Here is a 14417-nt window from a genome sequence, read left to right as displayed (position 1 = left end):
AGTAAGGGAGAAGAGTCTGGGAATTGCGGTTCTGCAACTGCACAATAAGCTATGACTGGGATGGAATCACTCTCAGAGGATTATCCATGAGACACAGCTAAACGTCTTTGTTCTTTTACAGTGCAATTATGTCAAAATCATGCTGACCCTTTTCCCTGGTGCCGCAGAACGGTTGTTTAGAAGGATTTCTCTGAGTGATAAACTATAATTTGTGGGAAGAAGATGCTGCACTTTTAAAATTCTATAAAATAACATTAGCTGCTTCTGCTAACAGACAAACTGCCTTCTGCGGGACATTCAGTATGTAGTTTCTTGTCATATAATGAACTACTTTCTCCTCTGATTCCTGTCAGAAATAAAATCAACAGCAAGCTAACAACACTGGGGTAAAGTTTTCTTTCAAATTTTTTTCAGTATCACCAGACATGAAAGAGGTAATGAATATTTCATATAGGGCTCTCTTTCTTTCAGAACATTATTCTGCTTTGTGTTGTTTGGGAACTCGGAAGTCCTGTGAGATGGTCATCATTACAAAGAATAATCTCTTCTAAATCAGAGCTACTGCAGTCTGTGAGGATGTGATGGTTGTATACAGGCAGTTGCTCCTGAGCCTGGTTGGCCTGGTCATCCTTTTCTGTACCAATCTTTTCCAAGAAGCATCCCAAGCAAATCTCAGATCCTTGTTTAGATCTCTCTCCCTGTTAGGCCAGTGAGTCAGTTTAACAGTACCCATTACACCATCTCTAGAAGAAAAGCCCTTTTTAATACAGTGTGATGTTTTGGTTCACGCTTGAAGAGAGAACCAAGAGAAAAAGGGAAATGCTGGTAAAAATTGTCCATCTTAGCAGAGCTGTTAAACTGAGAAAGGTGCAAATTAACAAGAGCTTGCTGAAGCTCTTGCGATGACTAGTTATTTGCTGAGATGGCTTTAGAAAGCAGACCCTGGAAGTAAGGGGCTGGGGGGGGCGGGGAGGAGAAGTCTGCAGAGGTGGTTTTGAATTTTCTATTGAGAAATGTCTGCAATAGAAACCATGAGCAAAGTGTTCACATCATGGTTTTGACTTGGAAAAAGGTATCCAAATTAAAGCATGAATTTTGCTTGAAAATTTTTGAAAAACAAGTTGTACTGTAAAGATTCTGCTTATGAATGAACAGACAGCATCAAAGGTAGCATGCTGAATTATGGGAGCTACTAATTACCCTCCTCAGCACTTACCTCTTGCCTTGCCAAAGCCACTGTGTATCCTTACAGTATGAAGTGACATAATGCAGTGTGTGAATTAGGATAAAACCAAAGTATTTATTAATTCATTCCACAGTCAAGCTAATGAAGAGTCTAAGGCTTATCAACGCATAGAAGTATTACATCTCTACAGACGACTCCTGAACAATCCACATTTTGGTTGGTTGTTATGTCATGAATTATTTACGTGAAATAGGCTACTTTGCGCTCACGGAATTTGTACTGTGATAGATATTCATTCTTTAGTAGGAATGCATTATTCTACAGGGAAAAAAAGAGTTATGATCAGATCTTTGGAAACCGTAAATCTTTTGGTCTCTCAGATTCAGCTTTGTCAGAACTAAAAAGGACTTTTTGTGCTTGATCAGAAAATGATGGTAAATTGCATGCGGGCAGGAGGACTTCTTTGGTTTACAAGATCGGAATCAATTGCTGCATTTAAACCTTTTTTTTTACAAAGACACTAACTTTTTTGCAGGTTGATTGATCCTGAAAACTCACGTTTGGTGTTGGAGCAGGCATGAAGCTCATTGGTTTTCAGTGTTTTTATGATCCGCATATAGTTTTAGAACAGACAGAGCAAGACCTGCTGTGCAGCACTGGATGGTGCCCATCCCGAGTCTCTGGGTTCCAGTCCTCTCCTGATAAAAAATGCATTTGCAGCTCAGGTCTTTTTTCCCTAGCAGATACTCTGTAACTGTTGTATTGTTACGCAGCCTGACATCAGATGATGATGATCAGAGAGACAGTGTGTGTGGTTTGTTTTTTGTTTGTTTGTTTTTTAAATAGTAACTAGCTGTGCAGATTTTTTACTTTATTCTTATTTTCATCCCTTTTTTTCTCTTTTAATGAATAATCCATTAGGTATGAATAGAGTCTTGCAGTAATGGATCCTGCTTTTTTTTGTTAATGGATACTGTGAAACCTCCAGTCACATTTAAATTCAAATTACTCTGTATTTCATAAAAAATGAAATAATGAATGCTTGTGAAGGTGCCATCCTTTGGACATTTATTTACACAGTAGTTTTTTAGTATTTCATACAGCTTTTATATCAAAGCTTTTCCCAAATGCTATTTCAGAAACCAGGGATTAAAAACCGAATCAGTGCTCCACCTTTTTTTTTTTTTTTTTTGTAGTGAGAAAGGACTGTACCTTTTTGTGTATAACTGCATGCTTTTAACTGACCTGAGGATACCTTAAACCGGCCTATAAAAATGAGACCTGCCAGGACACTAGAATTTAGAAAAATAAAAGGAGGGGTGGGTTGAGATTGCTAGCAACTTGACAGTATTACTTCAGAAAAACATCTAAAATGAATAAATTAAATTTGAGTGCACACATCTCTCAGGTTCTTTTTATGTTTAAGATCAAAAGCAAGAGCAAAGTAAATTGCCTGTTTGTCATCTTAGTATTATTGCATTGACTGGTTCAGATTTCCTTCTTATGCTAACTAACAAAAGTGAGTGGAACACAGTTGAGTGAACAAAAAAGTGCTATTGAAGAAAAACACCACCAGTTAGACTTCTAATACACAGCAGTGACCTGTTTGTTTCTTTGTTCAAGATGTAACATATTGTAACACAACAATAACAAGAATTAATACTAGCACTCTAAAGAAAGAGTACCTGAAAAGTCTGGGCAGAATTTTCACAGGGAGATATCTAAAGGCCAGGCTGGATGGGGCTTTGAGCAACCAGGTCTAGTGGGAGGTGTCCCTGCCCACGGCAGGGGGGTTGGGACTAGATGATCTCTGAGGTCCCTTCCAACCCAAACCATTCTATGATTCTAAAGCAGATACTAAATTCTAGCAGAGGCTGATGCTAAGCAGCTAGATCCACAAGGGCGTTTCAGCACTGAACACCCGTCTGGTGCAATTAGGATCTGAATGACATCCATGTGCTAAAATGGGGAATTTGGATGAACGATACCCATAAACACCAGCTTGTGTAGGCAGAATCTGCCTCCCATAGCCAACAGGAGATAAAAAAGACTTTAAATCACATCCTCTCTGGTCTCAGGTATCATATTTGCACTGCTTACAAATCACTCTTACTTCCGTTCCATACCAAAATACCTTCTTGAGTGTAGGCAGTTAGCAGACATTAAAGGTAATCGTGGTGAAGTTGCAGTATTTGCCTAAGAAGAAAAAAAGCTGCATGAATTATGGGCCAAACTTTTTACCTGCTGTCTAGGATAGGTGTCTCAGAATCTTACCTTGAATTCTCAGACAAGAGTAGATTTTCGTTTTTCTTACAACATAACTAAAGTCGCTTTATTACTTTTGTATCCTCTGTCCTTCTAATTACACTGAAACTGTATGTCAGGGTTTGGTTTATGATAATACAAAGTCTTGGCTCCTGTTCGTCTTTTAATTCCAAAGACTAACTTCTCTGGATGGTGAGAAGATGCTACTTTAGGAACACGGATGGTTCCAGTAAAAGGAGAGCACTTATGTCCCTTACTAAAAGTGTGTCACATGGGTTTACACCTCATTATGGTTTTGTAATTGTTACTTTTTCCTAACTTTTTTATAGACTAAAGTAGTTTTGCTTACCTGCAGAGAAAGTGGAAAATATTGAAAATAACTTGTTACTGAAGTAGCAGTCACTGACTGGAAGCTCGTAGTGGTACTTTACAGATCTAACTGGTGCAGTAATCAAGCAGGCCAAACGTCAGGTTCCTAAATGTGCAGTCCTTGATCTTTCATTTAGCTGCTGCTTAACTCTACATGGAAAGACCAAGATACAGTCAGGTCCGTGCTACATGTGTGCCTGTGAGTGGCATCTAGAATGTTGCTGGAGACCACTGGTTATTTGTTAAGCGCCTGAAGGACAGGAAAGTCCTATATACGTGGATTCATTACAGCCAGCTCTAAGCTGAAAGCTAACTGGTAACATTAAGCTTAGTGTGTCTTACGTCCTCCCCACAAGTGCCTTAACTCAGAGGCTGCAGTAAGCAGCCTGCTCTACTCAGCATCCCTCTCCCACCCCATCAGGGCTTGCTCTTTTAAGGACAATGCCAGAAGGCAAGATGGGTCCCACTTTAACGAGTAGGACGTCATATGTAAAGTTCCCACCATGTTCAGTTTTGCTCTCTGTATCAGGAAGCAAGAGCAGAGAATGCCCAGCCACGCCATCAGCAGCTCTAGATGGGCCTGTTCTGTTTGTCACTGCAGGAGGGTTGGGGGTGGAGGAGGCAAGTGCAGCCGCATGGTTTGGCTCGGTGTGCGTATGATGAGGAAGAAACACTTAGTTCTGCTGCTTGAATCACTTAAGTATGTTGCATTAGACAGTCACTGTAATAAGCTGCAACATGGCAGGAGTTGAGAAATGACTGTTCACTCTCAAACTGACTGTAGCATCAGTTGTAAAACATCTTTGTATTATGATTTTAGGGACCCAAAACAGTATCTAGGAAGTACAGAATCTCTGCAAAGAGCTCGTTATGTCACAGAGCTTTTATATTCCACCATCACCTTCTGACGTATTCTGATTCAGTTTCTCCCAAGATTAAAAAAAAAAAAAGTAAAATGTTTTGCTAGGTTCCTGCAGCTGAGTCAGAGCAAGCTCTCAAAGTTATTATGCTGACTTACTTGGAAGTGCAACTCAGACAACAGGTGGATGAGCAGGTTACACGGAGCGAAGAGAATTAGTACTGATAAACTAAAATAGGGTGACAGACAAGTTCTTGCTGACGATGACCATATACTCATATTCGATGTTAAGGTAACTGCATTCTCTGTTTTCCACCTAGAGTCATTTGCTATTTGAGAAATCTCTGTATTTTGAAATATGAAAGCCCATGTAGCTTTCACCAGGCAGACAGCAGAATAATTCATGTTTTGCTTGCCGAGCTGTTTAATTTTTAACTACACTTTGAGCCTAGTTTATATATTTATATCAGTCTTCAAATCACTCACTCCAGAAAAGCAAAGGATTGATGTAGCCAACTGTCTTAAGAGAGGTTCACCTACTTCCCTTTTCATTTGACCACTGTGAAAGAGGTCGAAATCTACTGCAGGAGAAAGGGTGGAAGGTTTTTCTGGCTAGAGAAATAAGGATTTCCTTCTGAAGTTATAGCATATTCCTAATCACAGCTCTCTGCCTTTAAATAGCCTCTACTCTTTTCCAGAATTTCTGCTGTCTGAAGGCAAAATCACTTGTTGCCAGCTTTTTTTTTTTTTAATGTAATTCAAGGTTATAGTATTTCACAAATTACCCATTCTCTGGCCTACTGCTTGAACAGGACTAAGTACGTGTTCCCTTTTGTGTTAAGCATGGAATGGCAGATTACTGAAATACATGAAAAATAACAAATGAAGTTTGGCGTTGTCATCAGTGTCCATCCCTGCGCGTCCTTATAAGCTTGCTCATTATTCTCTAATGATGAAAACAATGGTGGAAAGGTAACTCCCAGTGCTGCATATTTAAGGATAGCTTTTAGCCTGGGGTGGTGAGCAAGGCGCTGCTGTGTGCAGAGGACAGGAGAGCCATCGGGGAGCACCTCACACGGCCCACAGCAGCTGGCACTTGGCCCTGTGTGTGCGAAGCTTCTCTTCCCTGCTCTCCTCCTCAGGAACAGGCACATATTTAGACCATTGCTTTTCAGTTTGTTTTTCAATATAAACACAAATTATGTTCAGCAGAGTACAGCATCTATAGAATAGTGCCAGTGAAATATTTTTCTATTATAGCACAGCAGTTTTTTAGCCAACATAGCAAACTAATAGCAAAGACTGTTTCATACAGTAGCCAGTTATTTTGATAACCTGCTGGCTATCTAGTCATAGTTGTCAGGGAAAAATTAGTGTGTTTTCTGAGACACTTGGTATTAACTTAATGTATTTTCAGATGCTTTATGTAGAACCATCACAGTTTCATTATGGTTAAGGAGCACACAACCTGTTGTATTTCAATAGAGAAATTACACCTTGATCCTTTAGGTGTGTTTGAAAATTTTTGAATTGTCATTAATAGTATTGTAAATCAACACCAGATCTAAACACTTTCTGTAACAAAATATAAAACTCATTTACATGTTTTGCACTTGATGATAAACAACAACATTCCAGTATTTTCAACCATCCGGTCCAGTAATTTCTCTGCTTCACAACAGTATAAAATAGTATTAGATGCAGCTTCAGGAAGCTTAATAGTCTGAAATCCAAGGGTCTTAGACTGAGAATGCCAAAAATGAATCCCAAGACCTGTTTGTAGAATTAGCTATTTATGCTAACTCCGTATTTTCATTCAAAATAAAATATGCACAGTCTTAAATTAGCAAGAAAGCTGATGAATAATTTTTTGCCAAACTACAAATGCTGTGTCTATCACCAGTGCACAGAATGGCTAAATGGTGCAGGATACTGGCGTAACCTGGAAATTAAATGCTTGTCTGTGATAGTGTGTTCTCTCTTAGGAAGAAGCTAGGCTTACAACTCTGTTTTTAATGGCTTTACAAACTTTGACATGAAAGATAAATACTTAGCATCAAAATGACTTTTTCTTTACTTTTTAGACTCATGAGACTAAAAAGGTTTAATTATTTTGCAATAATAAAAACAATTGATTAAAATGAATAAAACATCAAATGGGGAGGGGAAAATAATCAGTTTGGTAGCATGAATTTGACCTGTAAAAACAATTGGAAAGGCCATTCGGAGTAGTGAATACAGCTTCTACCAATTTATTTGTTTATTTTTGCAAGTCAGAAGAAACAAAAAAACAGAAATTGCTGGTATGGAGGAAATTGGTTCAAAATTTCGGCAGAAATCCCATAGCTACTGAGGAGCACAGCAGGAAAGCAGAACTGGCATATGGATCATCTTTAGAAGGTGGTCAAAATCAGACAGCATTTGCAAACTTAATTTTTTGTTAAATTATTGTATTCTGAGAGAAGGCTGGACTTCTTTAAACATTCATTTGGCTAATCAGTTAGAGAATGATTCAGCCAAGGATTTCAAAGTACATTATAAAGCCTTAGATCTGCATATGTTTGTTCTCTTCACCTGCTGTTTGTCATTTAGCTTTTTTCTACTCCTGACCAAGTTTAGATCATACTTGCATGCAACCTACCCAGAAATTTTCGATATAGCATATTGTTGTCTCCTGCAACAGATCAAATGTATTTCTTTCTTTTCAAGTTTATAGTGGAGTGATTTTTTTACCCCAATACAGTCCAAAATATAAATAGTCTATTTTTAAAAAAGAAACAGAACAGCCTTAAGTCATTAAAAATACAGAGGAAATCAGAATAAACCGCCCTTGTTTGTACCCTATACTAAATAAATGTTAATTCGTGTCATTACCAAGCCTGACTCCTCTTGCAGGTTGTCAGCCTTTCCTTTTTTTGGCTGCTCTCATCTTTCTTCACCTCTTATGATAACTCACAACCTCTCCTGCTTATTAGGTTTCTTTGACGTACCTGGCTCTATTCCATCTGTGGTTAACGCCCCCCCAATGTCTTTGAGAAAAGATTACAAATCATCTTCTCATTTATGTTTTAATTTTTTTTTTTTTCACAATGAGAACAATCAGCCACTGGAATAATCTCCCCAGGGAAGTGGTGGATTCCCCATCATTGGACATTCTTTAGGCAGTTATCTGTTACTGAAATTTTTTTCTAATTTTTAATCAGCTTCCTCTAAGTATTGCTTCTTCTCTAGTGGAGCAGAATAACTACTACAATTTTTTGATACTATTTACTAATTATTTGTTTAAAATGCGAGGTCAGGTAAATGGTTTACTTTTAATTTTATGAACCATTAAAGAATGAAGGTAAACATGACACCTGTAGCTGTACTTGCTAGAGAACTTTCTCTACAACCCCAGCAGCTGTGTAAGCCTCGGCATATAACCACAGCAGTACTTGTTACTGTAAACACATTTTATACGTAAACTGCAACTGCTGACTAAATACATACTCTCTTTCTTTCTTTTTATTTTAAACAGGCATTAAAGCTGTATTTTCTGGACATTACCACAGGAATGCTGGAGGATTCTACAAAGGACTGGAAATGGTGGTTTCATCGGCAATAGGATGTCAGCTGGGAGAAGATCCTCATGGGCTTCGAGTGGTGGTTGTCACAGATGAAAAGATTGTTCACAGATATTACAGTTTAAATGAACTGAGCAGTCAAGGCATAGAGAAAGAGCTGCTAGATATGCTTGCTAAGCAAAATTAGGCTATGTCACATGATGTGATTTTTTTTTCCCTATTAGACAAATAGAAACAGTTTCAGAAAGTTTCCCTGAGCTGAAACAGGGATTTCTGATTGTGCACGGCGCCCCAGAAGAGCTCTCAATTTGTTATCTTCCTAAATAACAAGAAAGTTGTTGACACGTTTCTCCTTTTGAAAATGAGACCTATGAGGACTATGGAAGAATAGCAGAACTAATACAGTAATGTATCATTGAGAAGAACTGTTCTGAGAATTTTTACTTTGCTCCTAAGTAAGACTTTCTTATTAGAGAGAAACTGCATCAGAGAGTGAGTTGTAGCTTCTAGATAACCCTTTAACTCAAGTCTGTTTTAGTTTTATATTTGAGAGGGTATTTTAAAATCAATAAATTTAGTCATTTCTTTTATGCTCTGGACAATATAAATGTGGCATTTTTTTACTCTATAAAAACAAATCTCAAAAACTCCAAAATCCACAGACTCCCGCTGACTTTTAGCAACCTGTGGACCAGGTCTTGTTACCTGAGGTCATATTTTCCCCCATTTCCCATACTTTATTTTCTTAGCTCTTCAGAGCCAGCAACAATAGGAGAGTTGCAAGGAGACTGCAAACACATCCTGGTTTGCAGTCACAGCTTGGGTTTCTGTTATATCCTATAGTTTTATGTAATGAAAAGTCTACAAATGAAGCTAATATAGATGCCACTGACAGAAATTAAACATGAACAATTATTTTCCTTTTGAAATTTAACTACCATTCAATTAGCATATATTCTTGTTCATAACTTCAGCAGTTGGAATAATTGTGTTAGAATACTCTGTCCAGAATACTGTTACCAGAAGTCACTTTGTTGATTCCTAGACAAGGAGAGAGCTTTGATTTTCAAAAGCAATTTAAGAGTGCCTTACTGTAATATTATACAATATTGAGTGTTGAAAACCCTAAAAAAGTGTATTTTCTTCACTGGAGTAAATCTTTAAAAATAAATGTTTAAAAATAAATTTAATGTGCTGCAATCCACCTGCGTTTTTTTGGCAAGTGTATCTGATTTGTTTACTGTTAAATACCAAAAAAATCTTAATGTAATTAACACATACCTTTTTTTATTTTTTAAGTATTTATTTGAACACATTATAACCCATGCCACAGGTTATCTATAAATAAAGATAGCGCAGCTTTAGCACCTGAAGTGAAGAACAGAAGCAATACTGGCTGAAAAACTAATGCATTCCATCCGGTTTTATGTATACGCACTTACAACATTGTTCCCTTGAGGATATTATAGATATTTAAATATGGTGAGAGACATGAAATGCTGTGCTGAAGAGTCAGTTTCATTACATTTTAGTCACAACAGTTTATCTAGGGCGCTCCTTCAAGCTTGATTAGTGGGACGCACAAGATTCTAAAATCACCTCTGTAGCATTCCCATGCACCAGTGAAACAGCTGCACCTGCAGATGGACAGGACCAAATGTACACTACCATCCCATGACAGTAACCTAAGCATAGGTAATGTTCGATTCAGAAAGAAAGAAAATTATTTTGCTTTTATTCTCTGCCTGGTTTTGCTTAGTTGAATGTTTTCACAGTCTCGTTTTCAAGGGAACATCTGGGAAATGGGAACTAAAATCTAAGGCTAGGTTACTTTGAAATAGATAAGTACCTCAGGACCCAAATGGCAGTTTCACTGGAAGTTACGCACCCATTATTTCAGATACTGGTTTTAAAAAAATCTGTGTACTCTGATCTCTTTTAAGCTACTGACTACTTTTAAAACTTGGTCTTACGTAGCTGGGAGCTATTTAGTAATCACAGCTAATTAACAATTTCAAGAATGAGATGATGCTTCTTTATGTTTTGCAGAGGGAAGAACAGTCGCTCTCTGACTTACATCTTTTAAGTTAGTTTAAATCATAAGGCTGAAGAAGTTCAGCAGAGGGACCCGAGATAATCTGAGCATGGAATATTTTCTCTGCTCCAGCACAACATTGTAAAGCTGAATGGAGAAAAACTTTAAACTTTTTTTTTTAATATGCCTGTTTATTAAAGGATAGAGTTTTAACTAAATATATGAACCTTGGGAAATTGAAGCATAACTTTGGGAGAAAGTCTATTGCCAAATATGAAAGTTGTGGTATATAGTGTTCTAAAATTTTATTTTCAGAGTTTTGGTGTACTAATATACAAAATAAATGTTTATATAAACATAATTTTAATTCTTATTTTTAAATTTTTTTTTTCTAGTGTCATTTCAACATAAGAATTTCTATGGCATTTTGTCATGAAGATATCAAGTACAAAGTTGAAGTTCAATTAAAAAAATAAATGTTTTTTTTATATCCCAAATTCTTCCTTTATTTAATAAAGATATTCTTTCTAAGAATAGAAAATTCATATTGTATTGTTCATATGTAAAAAATACCACCAGATTTGACTTCAATTTGGAGTGTTTTAAGATAGTAAAGTTGGGCTGCTGATTTTTATTAAATGGCTTCTTGTCCTGTACAGGATTCTGGCAGATAAGAGAGTGTTGTGTAGCTACATGTTATGTATGCTTTGGCCTCGGTTTCTGTCCCACCGGTTGTGAGGGCAGGTAATCACTAAGTAACGTGCTTTCTGTTATTGTCTACTGCACTACATGGGAAAGCAGAAAAACCCAGGTATATTGTTAAGGACTTGATGACAACTGTGATTAACTTCATAGGAAGAAGAAAAAAATCTCAGAGCTTTGTATTTGAAACATTGAAACCATGTATTTTGGTTCTCACCTTGCAAGATTTATCAGAACTAAAATGTCAGAGACGAGCAAGTTGTGTCTGTAACCATTACGCTGTAGCCTGGATGACATTCTGATGAACACACCGTTAGCTGAAATGAGGGAATGGCCTCTGTAGTGCTTTGACCTTTTCGAGCCCGTGCCTCATTTCAGTGAATTCAGAATTCCTGCACTAGCTCAAAATAGGAAGGGGAATTCAGCATTTCAATAATTGTTCATTTTGCCATTGCCTTAGTTTGACAAGTGCAGTGTTAAGTTAGCACACATATTAAACTTTTTTGCATCCTAAAATGCACGATAGTGGGAAAATAAATAAAATGTATTTCCCTTGCAATACACGTTGTTTCAAAACATTTCTTATTTTGAATGACAACTCAGAACTTCCATGCAGTTTCTCATTCATATGAAGTGGATGCAAATGTGTATAAGTCAGATGAAAATGCAGCCTTGGTCATGTAACACAATCATGGGAAGGATTTTTAACCATAGTGTTGCTGGACCTTACTGTATGAAGCAAAGAGTTAAAAAAAATAAAATACAAATGTGCTTTCTTACCAGCATAAATAACAAATTTTGTTTGATCACTTTTCTTAGCATAATTAGCTAATATAGAATTAACACTGATGCCTTTACTAATTTGAAATGGCAGAGGTCCTTATGGTCACAGTGCCTCATCTTGTTTATGTAAAGAAAAATAATTCATATTATGTTAAATTATGAAACAATCCACCCATGGAAACACTAATTATCATTTAAGAAAACATCTTTTGATGTTGAGGATGTTATTTTTTTATTTCCAGAAGGGTTGCTAATTGTAACTCTCTGTCAGGATATGACTGACTTTAAAGCAAGATGTCACCACAAGTTCAAACTGCTGATGAAAATAGCAAGTGCGGGCTCATGCATTTCTGTGGACTCAAGGGGTTGGGCAGAGAGGGAAAAAAAATCAAGTGACCACAATTCATTTTGGTTTCCTGCGGGCAGCTAAAAGGCTGAGATAATCCCTAATGGCTCTTATTAAATGTGGAAAATTCATATTAGAACAGCAGAGCAACCTGTGAAAGAAACCAAATGCTATATAATTAAGTACAATCTGAGGTGGAGACCTATGAGCAGGAGGCAGTTTACTAAAAATTGTCTTTGAGCTCAGTCTCGGTTTGCCAGTTTCGGTGTAAGCAACAAATTTAAGAACACATTTCTTCCAAATCTTTCCAAAAAGGTCATTAAGCCTTGACCACTGTTTGCATGCTACTTGCCTTTAGTTCATTTGCTTCCAGCATCTCATCTTGCAAGTTGTAATAGAGGCAATATTTTGATAGGCCTACAGTATTCAACTTCTGGAGATTACAGACAGAAAATGAACGCTTGATGTCTTGTTAAAGATTAATCACATTTTACATTGGGAATGGGCAGTGGCAGAAGTCAAGTCTCTTCTGCCATCCCTAGTTGCAGCCCGAATGTCCTGTGGTCGCTGTTGAATGACTGCTTTCTTACCTCAGCACATCAGCTTGGTTTCTAGTGTCTGTGTTTTCCAGACATTATCCTCAAGCAGCTGATTTTATTCTGTTATGAGAACAAATAATTATAGACACATCTAAAATAAGCAAATGTACGAAGCATTAAAAACTAAACATTTCACTGCTTGAAAATACACCGTTCCTCAGTCTACATATGTCATTGTACAAGCGACTGCAGGCTAACACGTCATTGTTTCAGCTAATGGTAATGCTGTGAATAAGCCGCTTTCCATAATGCTCTCATTAAGCCTGCTCTGCAACTACTATTTGAACACAGCAATAGCCTTTAAAGCAAGAGAAACATTTACACATACATTAGTTATCAGAAAGGTTCCTGCCAAACAAACCCTACCATTGCCTATTATTTCATGATAAACACTCCCCATGTAGAAATGCCGGTTTGCATTAGGGAATTGTGAAGAGGGCATTTCCACTTCACTAATTTTTCTCCAGTTACTAGGAACTTATTTCTCTTCCTACTCTGTGCGGACATATGAGACGTGCCATCACTGGCCCGTATGGCACTGCAAAGCCAGGTGGTTTAGGCTGCCCAGTTACCATGAACCACTACCAAAATAACATCCAGCAGGGGGCAAATTTCTTAGGCAACTATGAGACATTTACTAAAAAGAGAGCTAATACAAGAAATCTTTTATGGCCAGGCACATAAGGCCCAAGCTGGGACTCTGTTGCTGCAGCTCCAAGGCAAGCAGCCACGTGGCAGCTTCGACATCCACTATGTTTAAGTATATTCCAAAGGCAGCTTGAAAGGCCAATGGATGCTGTCAGCTTCACACAACTAACAGCAGACTTACACCAAGGTAGTCTTGCCCAATGACAGAGTTGTAGGGCTTTGTTGGGAAAAGTTTTTTAGATTATCTGTTTTAGCAATCAAAATTATTGCCTCTTATTAGGGAGCAAGGTCTCATGAGTAGTTTGCACCCATTCTAATCCCATTCTCCCCAACATAAAAGGGTTTTATTAATTGTTTGTTACTCAGTTGTCTGAATATTAAGCAATTGAAAGCTAATGAATGCAGGCAATGAGCTTTTGGACACATTTTCATTGGAAGATGCTCTGTAAAAAAAAGAATTGGAAAAATAAAACATGTAAGAGAGACAAAGCATTAGACCAGACTATTAAATTAGCCTCCAGTCTAAATGAAATCCAACTCTGATGCAGCAGATACAGAAGGGGGGAGGGAACAACCCACAGAACTAAGGGACAAGAGACAAACCAAAAGCTTTTCAAGCAATACGAAAAACATACCTAGCACTTCTCATAAGAAGAAAACAAAAACAACACAACCCACAACTCCCGACAGCCATTACTTTTTTTTAATTGACATTTTCACTTGTTTCTCTAGAAGTAATTTCCTCCATTAACACTTTGTCAAATGCAGGTAGTTTAGCACAGTTCTACTAATAAACAGCTTTTTTTTTTTTTTTCCCTCTAGGACACCCATTAAAGCCTCATCCTATTTAAAATTATAGTGTTGTTATGTCACTTTTGGGTAGCCAGCAATTGAAACATCCATCTTCTAAATATATCCCTGCCTTTCTTGAACATTGTTTCAAAAGGTATAGTGTTGTTAAAAATTACCACATGGCCTTTTAAATGAACTGGTAATGGTGTTATCTATGTATATTCAAATCCTTCTCACCCATTTCCATATAAAAAAGGCACAGAAATACAG

General features: G+C 37.3%; 1 protein-coding gene across 4 annotated transcripts in view; it reads left to right on the top strand.

Annotated features, from left to right (window-relative positions):
• Nucleotides 1-10638, top strand: part of CPPED1 (calcineurin like phosphoesterase domain containing 1) — a 105981-nt gene extending 95343 nt beyond the window's left edge. For all 4 annotated transcript variants that reach the window (XM_074599546.1, XM_074599548.1, XM_074599545.1 and 1 more), the window contains one exon: nt 8197-10638. In XM_074599546.1, coding sequence (XP_074455647.1) covers nt 8197-8429 — 233 coding nt within the window. In that variant the 3' untranslated portion in view covers nt 8430-10638. The remainder of the gene's footprint in view (nt 1-8196) is intronic.
• The last annotated feature ends 3779 nt before the right edge of the window (nt 10639-14417 follow it).

This window comes from Larus michahellis, chromosome 8 (genome assembly GCF_964199755.1).
Source record: "Larus michahellis chromosome 8, bLarMic1.1, whole genome shotgun sequence".
Taxonomy (NCBI): Eukaryota; Metazoa; Chordata; class Aves; order Charadriiformes; family Laridae; genus Larus; species Larus michahellis.
This window is presented reverse-complemented; position numbering and strand designations above follow the sequence as displayed.